Source organism: Taudactylus pleione, unplaced genomic scaffold (assembly GCF_031769625.1).
Source record: "Taudactylus pleione unplaced genomic scaffold, aTauple2 ptg000113l, whole genome shotgun sequence".
In the NCBI taxonomy this organism is placed as follows: Eukaryota; Metazoa; Chordata; class Amphibia; order Anura; family Myobatrachidae; genus Taudactylus; species Taudactylus pleione.
Genome location: NW_028284515.1, coordinates 14819513 through 14840578, shown reverse-complemented (window position 1 = coordinate 14840578; position 21066 = coordinate 14819513). Strand labels below are relative to the sequence as shown.

At 44.7% G+C, this 21066-nt stretch overlaps 1 protein-coding gene across 1 annotated transcript in view; it reads right to left on the bottom strand.

Annotated features, from left to right (window-relative positions):
- The window catches only part of UBR1 (ubiquitin protein ligase E3 component n-recognin 1), a 136789-nt gene that overhangs the window by 78221 nt on the left and 37502 nt on the right, over window positions 1-21066 (bottom strand). Inside the window, exons 9-15 of the mRNA XM_088471259.1 lie at window positions 19831-19944; window positions 16558-16646; window positions 14579-14677; window positions 12610-12767; window positions 5742-5841; window positions 4943-5071; window positions 3666-3846 (exon numbers count right to left, since the gene is read on the bottom strand). Coding sequence (XP_088327385.1) covers window positions 3666-3846; window positions 4943-5071; window positions 5742-5841; window positions 12610-12767; window positions 14579-14677; window positions 16558-16646; window positions 19831-19944 — 870 coding nt within the window. The remainder of the gene's footprint in view (window positions 1-3665; window positions 3847-4942; window positions 5072-5741; window positions 5842-12609; window positions 12768-14578; window positions 14678-16557; window positions 16647-19830; window positions 19945-21066) is intronic.

Below are 21066 nucleotides of genomic sequence, written 5' to 3'. Positions count from 1 at the left end.
CTCTTTCAGTGGTGAACCTTCTTGCTGCTGTGTCCCACTCTCCAGGATCTCAGGTGACTGGAGGTGGTAGTGGCGTTGGACTCTTCCTTGGAATTGTCCCCACAAAGACTAATAGATGGCATGGGTCTAGTCTCAGGGGGGGGACGAGATGTCCTACACAGCTTCTCCTTGCCAGCAAAAAGAGTGCGTTAAAATCTCTCTACGTCTCACACCCACAGCCATTTTCAGTAGGGACAGGCTGAGGGGTGTGTATGTGCATGATGCTCATCGTTTGTCAGGAGATTTGCGCTGGGTGTTTGACCTGCTGAGAGGGTTTTCTCTGTGTGTTTTTCCTCTCAGTCTCTTGCTCCCATATAGATCTTTGCACATGTTCTTCTGTTTTGGGTTTTTTGTGTCGTCTCTGTAGTATCTGTGTTTCTCCTTCTGTGGGGCCTGCATCTACCCAGCACAGTTGGCATTGCTATTACATTAAAAAAAAGAATCAATAATAATTTGTCTTTTGTATCACTCTGGTAGTCTACTCTCACTTTGTTTGACTGTGTTCAATGAGTTGTTGTCATTTGTGTATTCTTGTCTTTCATTATGTCTGAGAGGAATTCCTCCTCCAGATCCCAGGCTTCAGGGGACAGCTTGTGTTGTTGTACACATATTCTCAATGCCAAGTCAAATGGCACTTAGGAAGAAGGGTAGCCACTGTGGGACTTGCCCCACCATACTTTGTACTAGTCTGGAGAGGCTGCAATTGAGGTGGCAGGACCAGACAGGCTGAAGGTGTTAATGTGCTCCACCAGGGAACATGCTCACAACAGGTCAGACGATCCATGCCCAGTGAGTGAACAGATTCCTCCATTCCCTTCTCTAGTCCCTCCTACAGTTTTACTGATGTGTCCACATACATCTAGCCTCCTTGCGTGTTAAACAGCCCTTCTAGTCACGCAATGCCGTGGCATGACTCGGTAGCGCCAAGCGTCTTTTCGTGCAACATTTTTCCTTTCAATGTGTCTTGTTTGCAAAGTGATGTGAACAGGACGCACAAACAGCTTAATGGGATTAAAATGATATTCGGCATGCCTATATTCTGTGTGAAAAAGCGGTTATATCTGCATGCGAAATACTATGTTACAGTATTACAGCTGCCGACAAAGTAATGTAGCATTTCGCATGCAGATATAACCGCAGTCGCACACAAAATATATCATTTTAATCAACAGAAGCTGACTGTGCATTCTATTCACATGAGGCTTACTTTTGGTTATCCCTTGTCTAAGGAGGATTTGGGCAAGTTGGAGAAATCACCGTGTGTGGGTGGCACCATTGTTTGGTCGGCCAAGGTCACCACTTTACCCATTCCCAAAGCAGAGTCCTTAAAAAGACAGCTCGGATAGGAACTGTGAGTGGATTATTAAATCAATCTTCATCCCTTTGTGGACATCTCTCAAGTTGGTTTTGGCAGTTGCCTAAGCCAACAAGGCGGTGGAGAAGTGGGCTTAGCAGCTGAGTAAGGGGTTGCAGTCAGGGTTTCCCATTCTGAAAAAAGTGCCCTGGGTGGATATGACCAGTGACAAGTTGGCCTACATGGGCAACATGGTCATGGATGCTCAGGTTTGTCCTGGACTACTGCTTTGGCCGTCACAGCCAGACCCTCTCCATGACTTAAAATGCTGGGAGGCAAGCGCAGAATTCAAATGGACTTTTAATTCTTTACCCATGGCCAATACCATTCTCTTTGGGTTAGTGTTGGAAAGTATCATACAGGACATAAGAGCTACTTTCTACTGGTTAAGCTCACTAAACCTAGGAGTATAGGTCCTTCTGGGTCGCAGAGTTCAAGATGGAGTCACTTTGCACTGTCATCAATTCTATGAAGTGGAACAAATTCCTTGCCTCCATGGAAATAAATGACGGGCATCAAAGCCCCAAGATTTGGACATAGCCAATTTCCAATTCAGGGCTATACCATTTAGTCAGGCCATAGTTTTGGGAAAGTTACCAAGAGCATGGCCTTTATGGTAACACTCTTACGGCCCAAAGGGATGACTATCAGTTCAAATCTGGACGTCCTCCTCATTAAAGTGCGGTCTGTCTTGTCTCTGGACCCATATGCAATGGATTACGGAAGCGATAAACTTTCCAAAGTTCAACCTTATCTCATGATTTTTCTTTTATACCAGATGCCACAAGATGGTCCTGCTGGAATATAAGACATAGGCCATTCAGAGGCAGGTCATTGACCTATTCTCTTGCAAGCAGGTGTACATGATCCTCTACATGAGTTTGTTAGGCAGGATGGTTAAGTGATCCCGTTCGTGCAAATACATTTGTGGATGTTTCAACTTTAACCTCTCGGCTGAATACTCACTTGGCGACGCAAGAGTTTACATTGCAACCAACAACCCTTCAGTCACTTCTTTTGTAGCTGAGTAGACACAACTTCAGCCAGGGTCAGTCCCTGTGTGTCTGGAAGTGGACCATAGTGATCATGGATGCCACTCTGCAAGGTTGGAGCACGGTGCTATGGAGGCTACATCTGTAAAGGTTTTGCTCCCAGGCAAGGCTTCCCATTAACATCCTGTAGTTGTTAAAGGCTGTGCTTGAGGCACTACTTCAAGCTCACTCCTACCTTCATGGCAGGCCCCTTCAGATCCAATCGGATAATGCAAAGTTTACCAAACTTTTTCAATGTTTCAATGATGTTATAACTGTCCCACTATAAAATACACAGCACTTACAGTATGTACCCTAGTGTTAAAGCAGTTCTGAAATGTAAATGATCTCAATTGCCTTTTTTATTTCCTAAGCAGTCTTCAATAGGTCACTTCTTTAGACAAAGCATCCTGGTTGTTATTTTAAGAACACTTTCCCAAATTTATAAAATCCTGGTCATTGTTGCCAATGTACAGTCAGATTCAGTGCTGCACCTGTGGTGACATAAAGCTACTTTGAGTTGCTTTCAATATTCTTGTCTATATGGTCTCTGACACTGTTAGCTTCCTTCACGGAAATTGCAGCCAGACTTACAGAAAACCCACCAGACTCATTAACCTTAGGAGGCATATTCCAGACCTTGCTTTCACCAGGGGGAAAAGGATACAGACAACTCAGGCTGGACATATGATTGTTGCTTATTTAAATGTTCCTATTTCACATAAGAAATGTTCTTAACTGTCTTGTGAAATGGGAAAATGTTTTTCTTTACTGGGAGCAAGTAGGAAGAGCCAATCGTGCAGCATCTGTTATTCCGCTAATTCTTTATTATACATTGCAGTATGGATGGACTTGGTAAGGCTATCTTCTATATACCTAGAATATTGCTGGTGCAAGTGCGTATTGATAAAGATTACTGGTAAAACACCAAATGTAAACATTGAGGTAGGGCAAAACGCCTGTGCATTAATACATGCCTTTTATTATGTGCACGCATTCAGGAGCAAATATGCCCCATTTCCATCCCACTCTGCATCAGGCTCAGTGTTTGCATCCACATAGCAGGCAATTTAAATGCTGAATCGTAACAAACCAGTGCTGGTACTCTCAATGAGCACTGTGATGGAGCTGGGTGCTTGCACTACCGCATGTGAGCACCAGTTTAAATGGAGCTGAGAGACAGAAGTGCCATCTCCCATATGCCACAAGCCTAAGGAACACATTACTGTAGGGGTACCAACCTGCCAGCATCCGGGAGAGGGGCAGGTGTATGCTGACTGGATCCCTGGAGACCTTAAATGGATAACTTTCATAGGAATGACCACACATCTCTATCAGTGTCTTCTGCTGAGAGGTCACTGGTCTAATGCACTGAAGGACACTACGATGACAGTCCTTGTAGGTCCTGAGCAGCAGGTCTTCCTTTGTTGTGGAGACAAGAATGAAAGGTTATTTAGTGATTGTAGTTGTACAATGCAAAACAGTCCTAAAGGGGCAGTACCTAAAATAGATACATAAATGCAAAATGTATGGTAACTGTAGGTCGTTTTGTTTATTGCTAACTTGAACATTTATGACAAAGCCACCGACATTCCCTGAGGGGAACAGTGTGTGACTAACCATGGACAAATATAATGCAAATTATCATATGTGACATGTCCACTGAGGATGGCAAATGAAAAACAGTTGGCAAATGCAGTGCAACCCTGATGCCACCAAAACCCTTATCCACACACTCATCATGTCCCACCCCGACTACTGTTACCACCTCCTCTCGGCCCTTTCCCTTATTCACCTTTCTCCACTTCAATCTATCACGAACGATGCTGCCAGTCAATTTCCTCTCTAACAACAGGCTCCCTTTCCTTCAGAATACACTGGAAGCTCCTCACCCTCACATACAAAGCAATTAATCACCCTGCTCACTAATACATTTCCAACGCTCTACTACACTGGCTATCTTCTCCAGAAATCACTCCCTCGCCAAGTAAGCCTTCCTTCCAGTCTCGCCAGCTTCAAAAATGCACTCACCTTTTCATTGAAGCCTACTAACCCTCCTCCTAAATCTCCGCTTTCCTCTCCTCCCTTTTCCCCAGGTCACCATCAAAATGATCACCTCTCCTCTTAGTATGTAAGCTCTCACGGATCGGGCCCTCCTTCCTCATCTTCGTAGCCTAGCAGTACCTTTGCTACAAGTGCTCCTCGTAACTTTTCTCCTTGTTCCTTTCTGTGACTGACTCTGTATGCTTGTCATACATGGGATACAGGCTCACTGAGTACTGAACTATCTTCCCGTCCCTGTGACTCCCCTCGCCCGTCAAGATGCAGTGTGTTACCCTACCCTCGCCCCTTGTCTGCGTCCCCTCTAGATTGGCTTATTTCTCTGTGGTGTTCATTAGCTATTACATTTCCTGTGCTTATGATGAACCCGTCTTCTCACGTAGAGACACTTTCCAACATTGACTGAATACACAGTGAAAAGCAGTATCTGAGTTCCGAACTCAGAACATGTGCTTACATTGCTGGCGCACCACTCCTGAATTAACATCAAGACATTCTTCAGTTGCATCTGCATAGATATTGCAGCTTCCCAGTCAGAATCCATCTCAACGTGTTGTCCTATCATTCTACTTATTGCCTCCATGCCCTGTACAAAGGATATGGCATTAATAAAGGTTCTCTAAACATTCGTTCAAATACGTACAAGGCTTCAGCTTATTAGGGGTGAATCCAGAATACTGTATGTAGCACACATGGAAAAAAATGCACATTTTTGACTATAGTACAATAATAACTAAACATATGCATTAGCCAACAACGATAAAGAAAGAAAATGTACAATAGAAGTACTAAAATAAAACTATTTGTAACATTAAAAATGTTTAATGTTCAAAAATACATTTAAAATGTATCAGGGTAAAGGTCATGACAAAACGTGTTAATGTTAAGTTGCCAGCATTCTGGTCACAGCTGAAGATATTTGGTTTGTAAAGAGGTAAATGACAGCCATTTAAGCCCTCTTATTTACCAAAATGGCCAGGCACCCTAAACAGCAAGTCAGCGGTCTCTAACAGATATTGATCAGGATGGCTGGATGACAAAGACCCCACAACAATGTGATATCATCGCCTGACTGTACTGTAGAGCCCGACCTGCGTATTTTATAACTATTCTTCACATCTAGTGGCCAAAAATGAACACGGAACTGGGCGCTGGGGTATAGAGGCTAGGTCTACCTGGTATGGACAACTTAATGTGTTTGGGATTAGCTGTATCAATTAATTTTAAATTTCTGCACATCAGTTGCATGAAATTACCTGCATACATGATAAAACATGCAGAAGAGACCGAAATCCCTCTATAAACTTGACTTGCAGATTCTCTGACCATGATGTAGGTTTACTTATGAGGATATACCTAAAATAAAAGGAGGGAGCATGACATTAGGTCCATAACAAATACATTATATATACACATAATACTAAAGTTACATATCCATGTTACAAATATAAATTGCAGGATAACCATAATTTTACCACCATTACACAACTTTGGTTTTCTCTTGTCAAGTTCTTTTTTTTTTAAGTGCTTTTGCTGTAATGCATATAAAATGTGTAAAATCAAATTAGCATAATGGTACATCCGAACGGTTTTCCTCAAGTTGCTAATTTTAAATGAAAAGAAGTATCTATTCAAACCCAAGTAGAATAAGCAAAGAAAATTACGATAATTACCTTTTTTAAGAGAATGAAGACAATAAAAAATAAAATAAATACAATCTAGAAAAATTGTGCTAAAAAGGAGACTTATGTCTTTACCTGTTAAGTCTTTTTCTTCGACTCCATAGGGAGCACAGGGATGACTGGGTATAGCCTGGAGAGGAGAGTCTGGGCACCAAACGGTTAATGAAATTTACCCACAGCCCAGGCTCCTCTCCTCTATACCCCACCCCCAGCCACTGGGATCTCAGTTTAGTTTGCAAGCCCACGACAGTAGCGAGGCAGAGGAGAAGGAGTAGGAAGGCCGGCATACATACAGAACCAAACATGCCATGGAAAGTACAGCTGGACTGGTCACCAAGGAAACACCCCCCGGCAGACAGGTGCGTCAGGGCGGGCGCCCTGTGCCCCCTATCGAGTCGAAGATATAGACTTAACAGGTAAGACATAAGTCTCCTTTTCTTCTTCCTCCACTAGGGGGAACAGAGATAACCGTGGGTCGTCCTAAAGCTGTCCCATATGGGCGGGGACGCTCCTGAGCTGCAGTGAGCATAGAACTCCCGAAGGCGGCGCCGGAGAACACATAAGTATCAAATGCATAAAACCTGATGAAGGTATGAGCAGATGACCATGTGGCAGCCTGACAGAGCTGTTCAGCAGAAGCCACAGCGTGCTGCCCACAAAGTCCCCACTGCTCGGGTGGAATGAGCCGTCACCATGGCAGTGGTAGGAAGGTTCACCAAAGAGGAAGCTTGGCGAATGGTAAAGCGAAGCCAGTGGGCCAAGGTCTGCTTAGTAGTCAGCCAGCCACTCATATGAACATCATATAAGACACCAGGTAGTCCAACTTGCGGATCTCTCTGATCCTCCTTACATAAGGCCAGAGAGCCCTCACCACATCCAGCGAAGTCTCTGGCTGAGATGGATCCGTAGTATGAAATGCAGGAACTACTATGTCTTGATTAATATGGAAGCGGGATACCACCCTGGGAATTGTAGCCCAGGCGAGTCCTCAATACAGCCCTGTCCAAAGGGAACACAAGTAACGGGGAGCGATAAGAGAGGACGCTCAAATCCGACACCCTCTGGGCTGACGTGATGGCTAGTAGAAACACAGTGTTCCATGTAAGCAAACACAATTCCACCGTCTATAACTGTTCAAATGCAGCAGACTGGAGAGCTCAGAGAACTAAAGAAAGATCCCAGGTAGCAACAGGAGAAACAAATGGTAGCTGAACACAGAGAATCCCCAGATAAAGTTGCACTTCCGGTAGCAGAGCTATCTGGCTTTGAGAAAGTAAAGACAAGCCGAAACTTGGACCTTCAAGGAGGCCCAAATCCAGAAGTGACTGCAGAAAGGAAAGGATACGGGTAAGGCGGAAAGACCTGGGATTTAAACCCCTAGTTGTACACAAGAAAAACAGGTACGCCAAATCCTAGAGCTTCCGGATCCCTGGTGCGGGAGCAATATCTCGCAAGCGGAGAATAGTAGCGAGACGCCATCATGTTGATGTCCGGAAGGCCACAGCGGCAGACTAATAGCTGGAAGAAGTCTGGATGTAAGGTCCACTTGCCTGCATGGACGTCTAGACGACCTAGGAAGTCCGCTTCCCAATTTTGAAAGCCCGGGATGAATATTGCGGAAAGTGCTGGAAGATGTCGCTCCGCCCAGCTAAGAATTCTGCAGACTTCTTGCATGGCTCCTTGACTGAGTGCCGCCCTGGTGATTTAGGTTTGCCACCACGGTCGCGCTGTCCGACTGTATCTTCACATGTATCTTTCAAACGTCCCTAAAGGAGGTGCTGTGCCTGTCATAGAGCCCTGTACACGGCACAAAGTTCCAGGATGTTGATGGAAAGCTGGCTCTTTAGATGCGTCCAACAGCCCTGAAAGGTTGGCTGACAATTTACAGCCCCCCATCCCCGAAGGCTTGCATTGGTGGTGAGTAGGACCCTGTACTGGATCCAAAAAGGGGAGGGGGGGGGTCCCTTGTCCAGATGAGAACGCTGGAGCCACCATAGTAGGGAGAGACGTACCTCCTGGGGAAGAATTAGAGTCTGTGCCTTGAGGTTCGGGCTTGACTTGATCCAATCCTTCAAAATGATTCCCTGGAGAGGCCGGCAGAGAAACTGACCATACTCTACCATGTCGAATCTAATGACCCCAGAATTTGCACGGACGAGTGAATGGACTCTCGCCGCTGACTAAGGTGCGAATTCTGTCTTGTAATGACAAGAGCTTGTCCAGAGGGATGAAGGAAGGAAAGACTGTGAGCACAGAAATCCAACAAGGCTCCAAGGTGGAGCATCTCCTGGGATTTCTTCCAATTGATTATCCATCTGTGTGACTGCTCTACCATCAGATGAATGTGATCTCTGAGAACTGCTGGAGATTGTGTTAAGAGAAGCAAGTCGTCGAGGTATGGTAAAATTCTGACGCCCCTGCGGTGCAGATGTGCTGCTATAACTGCCGTGACCTTCGTGAACACACGAGGGGCTGAGGACAGACCAATGGGTAACATTGAAATTGGTAGTGGTTGGTTTGGATAGCAAACCTAAGAAAATGCTGGTAATTGGCTCATATAGGGATATCCAAATAAGCATCCTGTATATCCAACAATGCCATAAAGTCTCCCGGTTCCAATGCTAGAATGAAGTACCGAAGGGACTCCATGTGGGAAGAAATTTGTTCAGGTGTTTCAAATTGAGAATGAGTTGAAAGGAGCCGTCCAGCTTCGGAACCAAAAATAGACTGACGTAAAAGCCTAACCCTCTCTGGAATGGGGCACCAGGAATAACGACCTGAGGCCAAGAAAGAGCGAAGAAATGCCTCGAGAGCTTCCGGTTTTTCTGGCTGTGTAAAAAGGCTGGTGGAGAAAAAACCTGGAAGGCGGACGCTGTCGAAAGTGGAGAGTGTTGAGACACGACACCTCTGACCAAAGCGTCTGTTGTGGTCTGCATCCATACTGCCGAAAAGTGAAGAAGCCTGCCTCCTACTCCGAGGACCCTCGGGAGGAGGCCCGCCCCATTATGCGTCAGGCTTGTCCACTGGCTTGGCAGCCGGACGTCTAGTTGCCCAGGGTTGCTTACTTCTGGGCTTGGGACTGTTGGGGGCCGAACCCTGGATTCTGTGAAAATACTGACCTCTGGCTCTGCCTTGTGGATGAAAGGAATGAGAGAGAGAAGTCCTAGGACTTGGTGTGGCAACTGATCCAATCCCGGACCGAACTGAGCATCTACAGGGAAGGGCTTCCAGGGCTTGTTTGGGTTCCGTGTTCACCCTCAGAGTGTGCAGACAAAGTGCTTTTCTGGCTGCAATTGCAGAAGTCAAAATTTTAGAAGTTAAAATTCCTGAATCTATGGTTTCTTCAGAGAGATAAGCTGCCTCTCTAACATGCGCAATCATGGAGGCCAGGACACCTCCGTGCGTGCCAGAGGTAGGTCCTGTCTCCAGTGGCGGACAGCTTTAGCCACTCAAGCTGATGCGAGAGCTAGATGAGCCACAGCACCTGCATTGACATAAATTGACTTTAAAAAGGTTGCAGTTTCCTATCCGTAGGATCTTTCAGAGATGCCGTGTTAGGGATAGGCAGGAGGGATGACCTAAGAAGATGTGTAATATGGGAATCCGCTGGCGGAGGAAACCCACTTTGCCCTATCCGCTGCTGGGAGAGGGTAAGCAATACGTTTGGAAACCAGACAGCGTCTAAAGAGTCCACGCCTCCGCCAAGAGGTCTTGCTATGGTCTTGTTTTTAAAAAAAAACAGGTGCTTTGGATCTAGGAGGTTGCAAACCTAGCATCCCAGACAATTGTGCCCCAGCTCACTAGGCTAATGGCCGAGATTCCGAGACCATCATTAGTAGACTTTACTGCTCTGATAAGAGCCTAAACATCTACTGGGGACATAGCCTCCTTTGGGACAGAAGACGTTTCCACACCGGAGGTAATGGAAGCCTCGTCATCAGAAGACATCTCTGAATCAGAATCTTCGCCAGATAACGGAGAGGCCAGCCTACGTCTAGGAGCCCTATTCATTATCTAGCATTTGCTGAAAGGACATGGACACCTGAGCCAACCCCTGGACCGGGGTGGCTTTGCCATGGTAAACTATGGCACAGCGACTGGGAGAACTGAAACTGACATGCGGTATACAACTGTAATATTACCAGAGTCAGTCGTGACGCCCAAGCCGGTTCTTGGCTGGAATCCATGGGCGAAATCACCTGTTGCAGACCCAAGCAACTGGAACTCAGGCCATCGTGCTCCGGATCGGAGAAGAAATTACATTGAGACACTTCTTACAAGTGTGTAACATTGCGGCACCTACCTCCTTGGTAGGTTTGTTTCTGGACATCCTGAGAGTCACAGAAAAACTCCACACACACCAATAATAAGTGGGGGCGTAAAGCCAAACGGGTCTTTAGGCAGTGTCAGTATATATACAGACATAGCAAATATGAGATATATATATATATATATATATATATATATATAATATATTGTACTCAACACTGCCAGGGATGTTCCCTCAGTGCACAGTAACCATAGCAGGTACAGGGACACAGGCAAGGCACACTTGCTTACAAACACACAGACCACTGATTGCAGAATATGGGCTAATGAAGCTCAACAAACCAGCCACTAGTAGCAGGAAGGAGCAATTTAACTAGCTAGCTGCTGGGAGTAGGCTATGAAAGGAGACTGAAGCCCACTTCTCTCTCCAGCGCTGAGGCAGGCCGCTAAGAGTCAGAGAGCAGACTAGAGAGAATCTACCTGGGGCTTGTTGGTCGTGGAGGGAGAGCGCCCCCCAGGATTGGGGGAGGGGCTACAGGTAAGCGTACGTCTCCTACGGCTGATATTAGCCCAGTGAAATGGGCGCCGCTGCTATTAAGCAGCCACCAGCCCATGTAATATTCACTGGTGGTCCAGTGGGCAGCACGGTCAGACAAGGAGCTCTCATTGTCAGCACCGCCGGAGGTATCCGGATGTGAAGGAGACCGCGGCCGAAGTCACTGACCCAGTCGCCAGTGCTGCGGCCACTGGCGCTGGGGCAGTGGAGCAGCAGTGGGGGAGTCCTATAGGATGCCTTACACTGCCCACTCTAAGTATTTGTACAAATTAATTCAGAGAACAGGAAAGAAACCTGCACCAGACTAGGATACAGTGAGGCTTTTATCCCTAGTGTCAAAGAAATGTCATATAGTTCGATTTGTATAGTCTGCACCCATATGAACTCAGGATAGTAGTATAAAAAGACAGGAAAAGACAAGACAACAGAGTTCTAATAATATGGTGCACATACAGCCTTTAAAGATACTTTTGCTTCTGTTAAAAAAGTATATGAAAATTATTTATCAATATAGAATTACAGCTGTAAGGCACATAAGTCACAACAGATGCATAGTTAAAAGCTTTTTTTAATGTAATAAATAAAAAATGTTCTAACTTTTAAGTTTTCATATATTAATAATACAGAAGTGGGAAGAAAACAGGCCCTTTATTGAATCAGAAAGTTATACAAGTCTTGAATATCTCCCAGGAATGCTGGGATCTTATTTGGTGATCAAAGCTTTCTAACGATAGTAGTTACTGTCTGGCAAGTACTAGAGCAGGGGTGAGGAACCTTTTTTCTGCTGAGGGCCATTTTGATATATATAACATTATTTACGGGCCTGGTGCAGGCCACGCCCCCTTTATGTGACGTCACATGGGACGGGGCCACAATCGACAGTGATTACAGCAATGCCCGGAGCATCCTGAGAATGCTCCAGGGGGCTGTAAGGGCAGCGGTGTGACCGTCTGAAGCGCCCTAAGGACGCTCCAGGTGGCACTGCTGCATAGATTCTGGTTGCAGAGAAAAGCTCAGAGGGCCAGACCAAATGATTCCGGGGGTCTTATATGGCCCCCGGGCCTGAGGTTCCCCATCCCTGTATGAGACAATGACTTAAACCGTTAAACCGTACAAACAAATTAAAATGAGCACATATCTTCCCCATCTTGAGTCAAAAAAAATAAAATTGGTCCCCTCATTTAATGCTGTAGGTTACCCAGTTAGTGTTTAAGTCGAGATGATGCAAATTTGCCAAACAAACACACATTATCATTTTCAAGTGCAGATTTATTTTTTTTGATAACCTACAAATACAATCCTGCATTTTCCCATTTTGGAGAAATGTATGACTGTCAAAACTAGGAGCATAAAGAAAATTATATTTTAGAGTAGAAAGACTAAAAGGTATATTCTGAAGTCTTCAAAAAAACAAGTTATCATTTCTGTGGTTACTGCATAAAAAGAGAAGCGATATTGATGGAATATGATGAGTGCAAATGGAAAAAACATGGGACCGGCACAGAACTGCGAAAGCAGCGAAGGGGTTAATACATAGTTCTTCCTAAACAACCTATACTATTTTATTCTCGTCAGCATTATAAACAATGGAAGCACAGTACTGGTATATACACCTACTTGAGGTCAAAGATTATTGCATACACTCTGCAGAATCTGTCCTGGCTGTATCCCTGGAAGTTAAACTTGTTATCTGCATCAAGATATTCGGGAAGGACTTCCAAAAGGGTCTCCGTGATAACTCTGATCACACTTTGTTCCTCGATGAGTAGCCGAGCCTGTATGAAAAGACTGTTATCCACAGAGGACTAGCAGAGCACTGTTAAAGTTTATGGTATATCAGATAAACTTTACTATAATCATAATGATACTTCAATGAATACACTAAGACTGCTGGTGATAGCACTCTAATAGCTGACAGTGAACAACATTTAATAGCAATCTAACCTCGAAAATATGATTTGTATCAATATGAGACTATGCCTCTCTGTGCACCAACAAAAGTAAGTGCCAGTGCTTGTCTGCAGGCACAGGGTGTGTGTGTTCTCTGTACAGTCACCTGTATGCAGCAAAGTGCAGTCAGAACTACAATTAGTCCAAGCGGTGTATAGAGGGAGCAGGCTGATGACTATTAACGCTCTCTGAGACTTCGGCACCGTGCTTCCATACAGCCAGGAGTAGGGAGTACACAGCCTGCCGATAGGAGTTTACATGGATAGAGGTCAGAGGGGAGTACTATCATTTTCTATGTACCACCAACACGCCATACATAGTTCATTTGTAAGTGTTTGTACAGAAACAAGGTTGATAGCCAATACCACCGATACCACGATTAACGAAAACTGCCACAGACATAGCAGTGTACATACAGATTAAAAAACAAAACTGAGAAATAAGTATTTGTAATAAAGCTAAAAAACTAATGTAGTCAGATTTTGCTTCATAGAGTAGCTTTATAGAGGAACTCCATTACACATAGGGTCTAGTGAAAGATTTATGTATTCTGGGCGGCTCCTTCACGCAGCTCATCTGCACTGGGGAGGCTGGAGGGTGTGACGTAGGAGACAATACTCAGCATTACTATAAAGTGCATGTATATATGGGCAGAGGGAACACAAGAGGGCTTTGTTCTTCTTTGGACATATATAGGGTCGGACGGATCTCTTTGCAATAACGCAAATAGCGATTTTTAGCATATAGCAATTGTGCAGATGCAAATTCATCAACATCCTATTTGAATGGATGGATCTTTGCCGGAACTGTTTTTCCATGAAATGGGCATTTCAGGTGGAAACAGGGCGGCAACAATGCAACCACGCAGTGCTGTCCTGTCCTGAGGGAGTGTCATAGGTGTCTAGCTTGGGTTCCGTGCATACAGGGAAGGGAAGCCTGTCCCAGACAGATCTCCTGCACCTAGCATGGGGCTGGTGCAAGTGCCGATCCTAACGAGGACGGCTGAGACTGGATGGAAAAACATAGGGCAGAGCAGCTTCCTGTTGAAGCCACACAGATTCTTGCATTAGCCCTAAGGAAACTTGCAATAGTCCATCAGGCTTCCATCACATCACGCAAACACTGCTACTTTGTGATCACCTCAGAATCAGCCGCGTAGTGCACACATGGCTATGTAACACAGACTTTGGGGGAGATGTTTCAAACCTTGGAGAGAGATAAAGTGGAGAGATAAAGTACCAATCAATCAGCTTCTGTCATTTTTTGAGCACAGTGTAAAATGACAGTTAGGAGCTGATTGGTTGGTACTTTATCTCTTTCCACTTTCTCTCTCTCCAAGGTTTGGTAAATCTTCCCCCTTATCTTAAACATGACGGATCCTCTTTAAAGAAATTCTCCCACTCCACTGAAATCCCAAGCTGAAGCATACTAAAGAGTACATCAGGCTAATGAGAACAACAAAAATAACAATAATAATCATTTAATATTTATATTATCATTATCTGGAAGCAAGTAACAGCTGCCACAGACACTCTTATTCTGGATGTGTTATAACGGCACTCTTCCAATGTATTATTACAGCATGCGGCTACCTGCCTATGTGCTACATGGGTTATCACGCTTAGCTCTTACATACCAGGGTGGGAACTGTAAAAACCTGAACTGATATAGCCGTCACCGAGATGTTCCTGTCTCGATCGTCATCCATGTACTCTTTTTGAACTTGCTTGTAACACTGAAACCACAAGAGAAACAGTATCAGTAACAGCAACATGTCTTAGTTGTCATACTGATGTACTATAATAGCCACATTCATATTGATGCCTTAATAAGATGTGTCCCGGTTTGGGGTGAGCAGTGTTTATAAAGCCACCTGCACTACCTGGAATGTATAGTATGAAATGCACATGCAGCTACAGTATATTATATGGGAACATCAAAATTTATATAAAAGCATTGTACACGCCAAGGGCTGAGCTGGAAACTAAAGAGGCTTGAGGGAAGGTACTACACAAGCAACAATGTGATAAGTAATAATAGAAAGATCTTCTAACGATCTCTTGATTGGACAATTTGTATACACACAAAACTACAATAAACAGACAGGCGTGATGTAGTGAGCATTGCTTGATTGTTCATAAAAAAAACAGTCACATAACAATGCAATTGTTTCAAAAGACAATCATGTTACCGAACAATCTTTTTTTTATTGATGAAAATATTTTGATTAAGACCGTTCATGTGCCACATAGTGTAACTGTAAGATCTCAATGGATATGATCACATTACGTAGAAAAAATAGTAAGGCTCAATGGAAGGAATTCAATTGTTTTCGCAGCCCGCATCTCCCGTCTAAAGTGACAGGAGTTTGCGGGCCGCTATGCAATTGTTCCAGATTTTCGTGCTGATCGCGCCCAAAGTGGTCGACTTTAGTCGCGTAAAGCAGCTAAACCCGACCAAAGTGCTGGGCGCCATCGTGATAAGTGATGTTTGGGCGCCCAAACATGTCACTTTTCGCACATTTCAGCTCTCACCCCCCTGGGGCTGCGAGCTGAAATGTAGTGCTGTCAGCCGATCGTGCCCGACAGGAGCAAGAATTGAATCGCTCCGCCGGGCGCGATGGGGGCAGGAATCAAGTGAATTCCGCCCACTGATGTACGTTCAAGCGTGAAGGGCAAAAGTGACCGGGGTTAGTTTTGAACAAATGCTCCATTTTTACAAGTGGGCACATAAAAAAAATTGTATTGCATGATGGGAGCATTAGGAAGGGACGAGATTAATCTAAAATAAAACCGGTAGAAGACTATTTTACAAGGACAAAAGCACAAAACCTTTTTCTTTGGGAAAAAAAATAGATTTTTCCTCATATACTACCAGCCATATGCTGCTCAGATTGCCCCCCTATTACCAGCTATATGCTGCTCAGATGCCCCCCCTATTACCCGCTATATGCTGCTCAGATGCCCCCCTATTACCAGCTATATGCTGCTCAGATGCCCCCATTACCCACTATATGCTGCTCAGATGCCCCCCTATTACCAGCTATATGCTGCTCAGATGCCCCCCTATTACCAGCTATATGCTGCTCAGATGCCCCCCAATTACCAGCCGTATGCTGTTTAAAAGCCCCCCAATAAACAGACTTAAACTACTCAAATGCCCCCCAATTACATGCCATATGCTGCTCAGGTGCCCCCAACTATCAGCTGTAAGCTGCCCCCAATTACTAGCTATATGCTGCTCAAATGCCCCCCAATTACATGCCATATGCTGCTCAGGTGCCCCCAACTATCAGCTGTAAGCTGCCCCCAATTACTAGCTATATGCTGCTCAGATGCCCCCGAATTACTAGAATTTTTTTCTGGTTCAACACCTGAGCATTTGAAGTTATCCAATTTGGTCTTGGACATATATGACCAAATTGCTCGCAGATCAAGTTGTTTCGTAATAAATAAAACATCCAGATTTGTCCACCGTGTGGGTACTGTAACTCTCATTGTAACTGTCATGTAATACCTAAACAAGCTATGTGTTGAACATCTGTAATGTAATGGATAACATTCTCATGAGTTTAATAAATACCGTATGCATCAATGGACCGTATAACAAAATTACCTTCACAAACTCAATAGCGAACAATTTCTTATACTCCATCTCCATGAAGAAACTGCTGAAGATCAGATCATGAAGCATGCTCCTGAAACCTGCAATACATGTTTTCCGGTGAACCTACGAGCGTTATTAGCGAGCACAACACGAATGAAGCAGACTACAGAGAGACAAATACGAGTACTTATAAAGCTAATGCAAAATCCGACAATGACATTAATAGGGCTGCATTCCCAACTGCGCTACAATCAGTGAGAAGAACCTATGTACTAAGAGCAATGCAATTTTGTAATAGTCTTTCAAAGACATCAGCAAATACAGACTCAACAGTAAGTAATAACAACAGGTTGGTTTATTGGTAAGAATGCGATGCTAGAATCTCATCTGCACAATGCATTTTGTATTATCTTAGTGGGGTACAAGAGGAAATGCCTTTAGTGGTGTGTTTCAGCAGAATGAATGGCTGAACTTGACATATTTTATGCTGGTTTAAACCTGATGGGGCTAATGCAAAGTCAGAGTTACGGCAGATGGTGCAGTGTAGAATGCGCAAGTTAATTGTGCACAATACCAGTAACCAAGCCACACACGTGCAGATTTGCACCCACTTGAAACCAGAGAGACGGGACACGGTCTAAGGTAGCAGGCTGCGAACAGTACTGGCATGTTAGTGCAATTGCAAGCAGATAAGCCTCCATTATCAATTACAGGTGCCTGAGGAATGGTGCAAACTCTCAGAGATGATGACGATGGTCGCCAGCACTAGCTAGCCACTTTTGATTGGCTGATTGCAGATTCATCGCTGAAGCGGATTATTGCCCATGCGTATAATATATGAGTTTGTGGGTGTATGTCAGTCAGGATTTCCATTTCTGTACACATGAGGGAGAGTTATACCCGCTGTATTGCTGTGTACTAGAGGTTTTTTTTGCGTGTATGTGTATCTGATGTATACCCAGCATTTGGAGGGCATGCTGGCTCTTGTAGTGCTAGTTGGAGTTCCCAGGGGTGACTCCCAGGTAAGCTGGCTCTCAATTTGGATGTATTTCTGTATGTGCCTTTATCATGAGGCCTTACAACAGATAATTACATGGCCCAGAGTGGGCACTGTTATCATGCAGAGTAGGGACTGCCAGTATCAGAGAAGCCGTGAAGTGACCTGACAGCTTACCATGTACGTATAAATGCATGCAACAAATATCTCTGAATTTCTATTACCATATAGTTTTCATGTATGGTTGCAGGTACAATTTAGTGTGCTGGGGGAACTCTAGGGGATACTCCCCTTTCTGTTTAGTATGACCCCTCCCTTTCATGCACCTGAAGAGTATTGCCAAATTGATTTGAGCAGCTTCCATTTTATGTATACCCAGCATACATCAGACGGTGTGACAGTATAATATATATATGTATATCAGTAGAATGTATGTGGAAAATGAGTGAGACTATTCTAAATAATAAAAATTCCGAAACAAAACAATCATTTTAAGCAAATGGTGCAAAAAACATTAAGAATTCTAAAAGAAGAGATACATCTATAAGCACTGCTCACAGAATATAAATTTACCTCAAAGGACATAGTAGGTGAGGACTGGCTTGGTGTGGGTGTGTGATCGCAAATTAAGACTAACATGGCTGACGAAAAGTCGCAAACAGAGTCTCCAGAAGGGGTGTGAGCTGTGTCAGCTCTGACCCTGGTGTATTTGTACAGCTGATAGTAATTGGTCACAGCGGTGAAAAACACACCCATTTATTCAAATTCAAAAATAAAAAAAGGGGTTCATGCACGGTTAGGGAAGGGGAAGACAGCACATGTATTTCTAAAGTGCTGAAATGAAAATGATTTTTTGCTACATTCGCATCAAGCCACGCCTCCAGTCACCATCCAGTCTCTTCTCAGCCAGGTACAAGCCACGCCTCCAGTCACCATCCACATCTCTTCTCAGCCAGGTACAAGCCACGCCTCCAGTCACCATCCAGTCTCTTCTCAGCCAGGTACAAGCCACGCCTCCAGTCACCATCCAGTCTCTTCTCAGCCAGGTACAAGCCACGCCTCCAGTCACCATCCAGTCTCTTCTCAGCCAGGTACAAGCCACGCCTCCAGTCACCATCCAGTCTCATCTCAGCCAGGTACAAGCCACGCCTCCAGTCACCATCCAGTCTCTTCTCAGCCAGGTACAAGCCACGCCTCCAGTCACCATCCAGTCTCTTCTCAGCCAGGTACAAGCCACGCCTCCAGTCACCATCCAGTCTCTTCTCAGCCAGGTACAAGCCACGCCTCCAGTCACCATCCAGTCTCTTCTCAGCCAGGTACAAGCCACGCCTCCAGTCACCATCCAGTCTCTCCTCAGCCAGGTACAAGCCACGCCTCCAGTCACCATCCAGTCTCTTCTCAGCCAGGTACAAGCCACGCCTCCGGTCACCATCCAGTCTCTTCTCAGCCAGGTACAAGCCACGCCTCCAGTCACCATCCAGTCTCTTCTCAGCCAGGTACAAGCCACGCCTCCAGTCACCATCCAGTCTCTTCTCAGCCAGGTATGACAGTAAGTGTCAGTAGATAAGAGTAATGGACTTGACCCTAATCCACAACCTGTATCTGCTGCCTCGTTTGCCTAACCCGCACCTCTTCTTACAGTCCCGTCTGCGACTTTACGCTAATGCCGCTACAAAGCCTTTCCCTGCTGCATGTCCAAATGTGCAAGGACTGAAACGGCCGCTTTTAGACGATCAAATACCGGTCGCACCATTGAAAGTTTCCAACAACCGCTTTCAGCGACATTCCCATAATACACAACTTCTCCGCGCGTCTGAAAAGCCACCTCCCAGGAGTGGCCAATACCATTCTAATACATTTCAGAGACTGTGTGTGTGACTCAGTGCCGCTACTCTGTGCAGACAATCGGGACAATTGCTCAGTAGCAAAACATCGCTCTGCGGGGTCCGTCATCAGCAGTGCGTGCGACTCAGAATCAGGCCCCTTAACCATTCAATCTGTGTCATTCCCTTCCTTTTTGGGTAACCACTTCCAGGGCCAATGATATTTTATCAGAATAAATGAATGGACAGATTAAGATGACATTCTGGCATTACTAAAAGAAAGATGGCCTCTCCCGTTGTAGTTTCAAAAACGAAGTTAAGTCAATTACTACAGTTCATTCCTATTTGTATCACATAAATAGTGACAGAAATCCTTATTTAATGTTTTTAAGACTCTAATCTGGCTTTACGTGGGAGTAACAACCTAAAACCCGAGCAGAGTGGATGTGCGCAGACACACACCTTTATGCAGTTTGGCATCAGACAGTATTAACAAACTGACATAGCACAACTCTTTAGAAGAGGACATTGTGTATGGCTTCAGGCAAACTTGACAGAAGATCTGCCGGAAATCACCTAAAAAGAAGAAGGAAGCATTACATTTAACATACTATCTTTCCATAGGAACAGACAATGTAATCCACTAGATTAATAGTAATAATTAAATCAATTTGAAGTACATCAGCCACTTAAGCCGGGTACACGCTACGCGATTCATTGAACAATTTATCGTTCCATTGCGGGTCGGAACGATAAATTGTGCAGATTGCATAGTGTGCACGGACTGTGTGCTCCAGTGGTCGCATGCGATATCGTCTGGTCGGCCGTGCTGCGCGGCCAAGCAGATGATATCGCAAGTGACGCTGTTGCAGGTAATGAAGGACAGAACGAGGGATTGTTCTGTGGTTCATTACATCGCTCAATGTGTACCTGCGGTACGATAGGTTGACAACATATCTTGCAGGTACAAATCGTGTAGTGTGTACCCAGTATTACAGTGGAGGAACAGGTTAACCACAATGGTAAAATACAAATAATAGTAGTAAACAATAGTCTCCATTACTATAAAAGATTTACATTCATTACCTGCACAAACTTAGCACTAAAGTGTAACCCCCCCTCCCTCAATTATTACAACAGAATCACAAATATTTCAGAGCACAAAAGAAGAACAGGTCCAACTAGACCCTCATCAACAATGAGCCCAAGGGAGTCACCAAGTCCAGTCCCTCAGGGCACTAAAGCTGATAAACTTCTTTTGCAGAACTTTAACTTTTTAGCAAGAAATGACCAAAGAGTTGCAATATTTCACTTTGGGCACTAGAACGGATACCTGGTAAGCAAAAACAGAAAAAAGTCGAGAAATCAGAGCAGGAGATGGCCTCACTACAAGAAGCTGCTCAGCTAAATAGTGCCGGCCACAACAGCATCTGAAAAAAAGCACATTCCAGAATCTGTCAATATGTATGTCCTTCTCACCCTAAATAAAGCCAAAAGAATACTCAGATCCCAGACAGCATCAGAACAAACCCCAGACAGCATCAGAATAAACCCCAGACAGCATCAGAACAAACCCCATGCACTTTTACCATGTACGAGGAAATCATGATAGTGACTGGAAACATGTCATCAAAGGACTATGGGGGTCATTCAGACCCGCTCGCGAGCGCAGGACGCTCGCAATCGGGTCGATGTTCC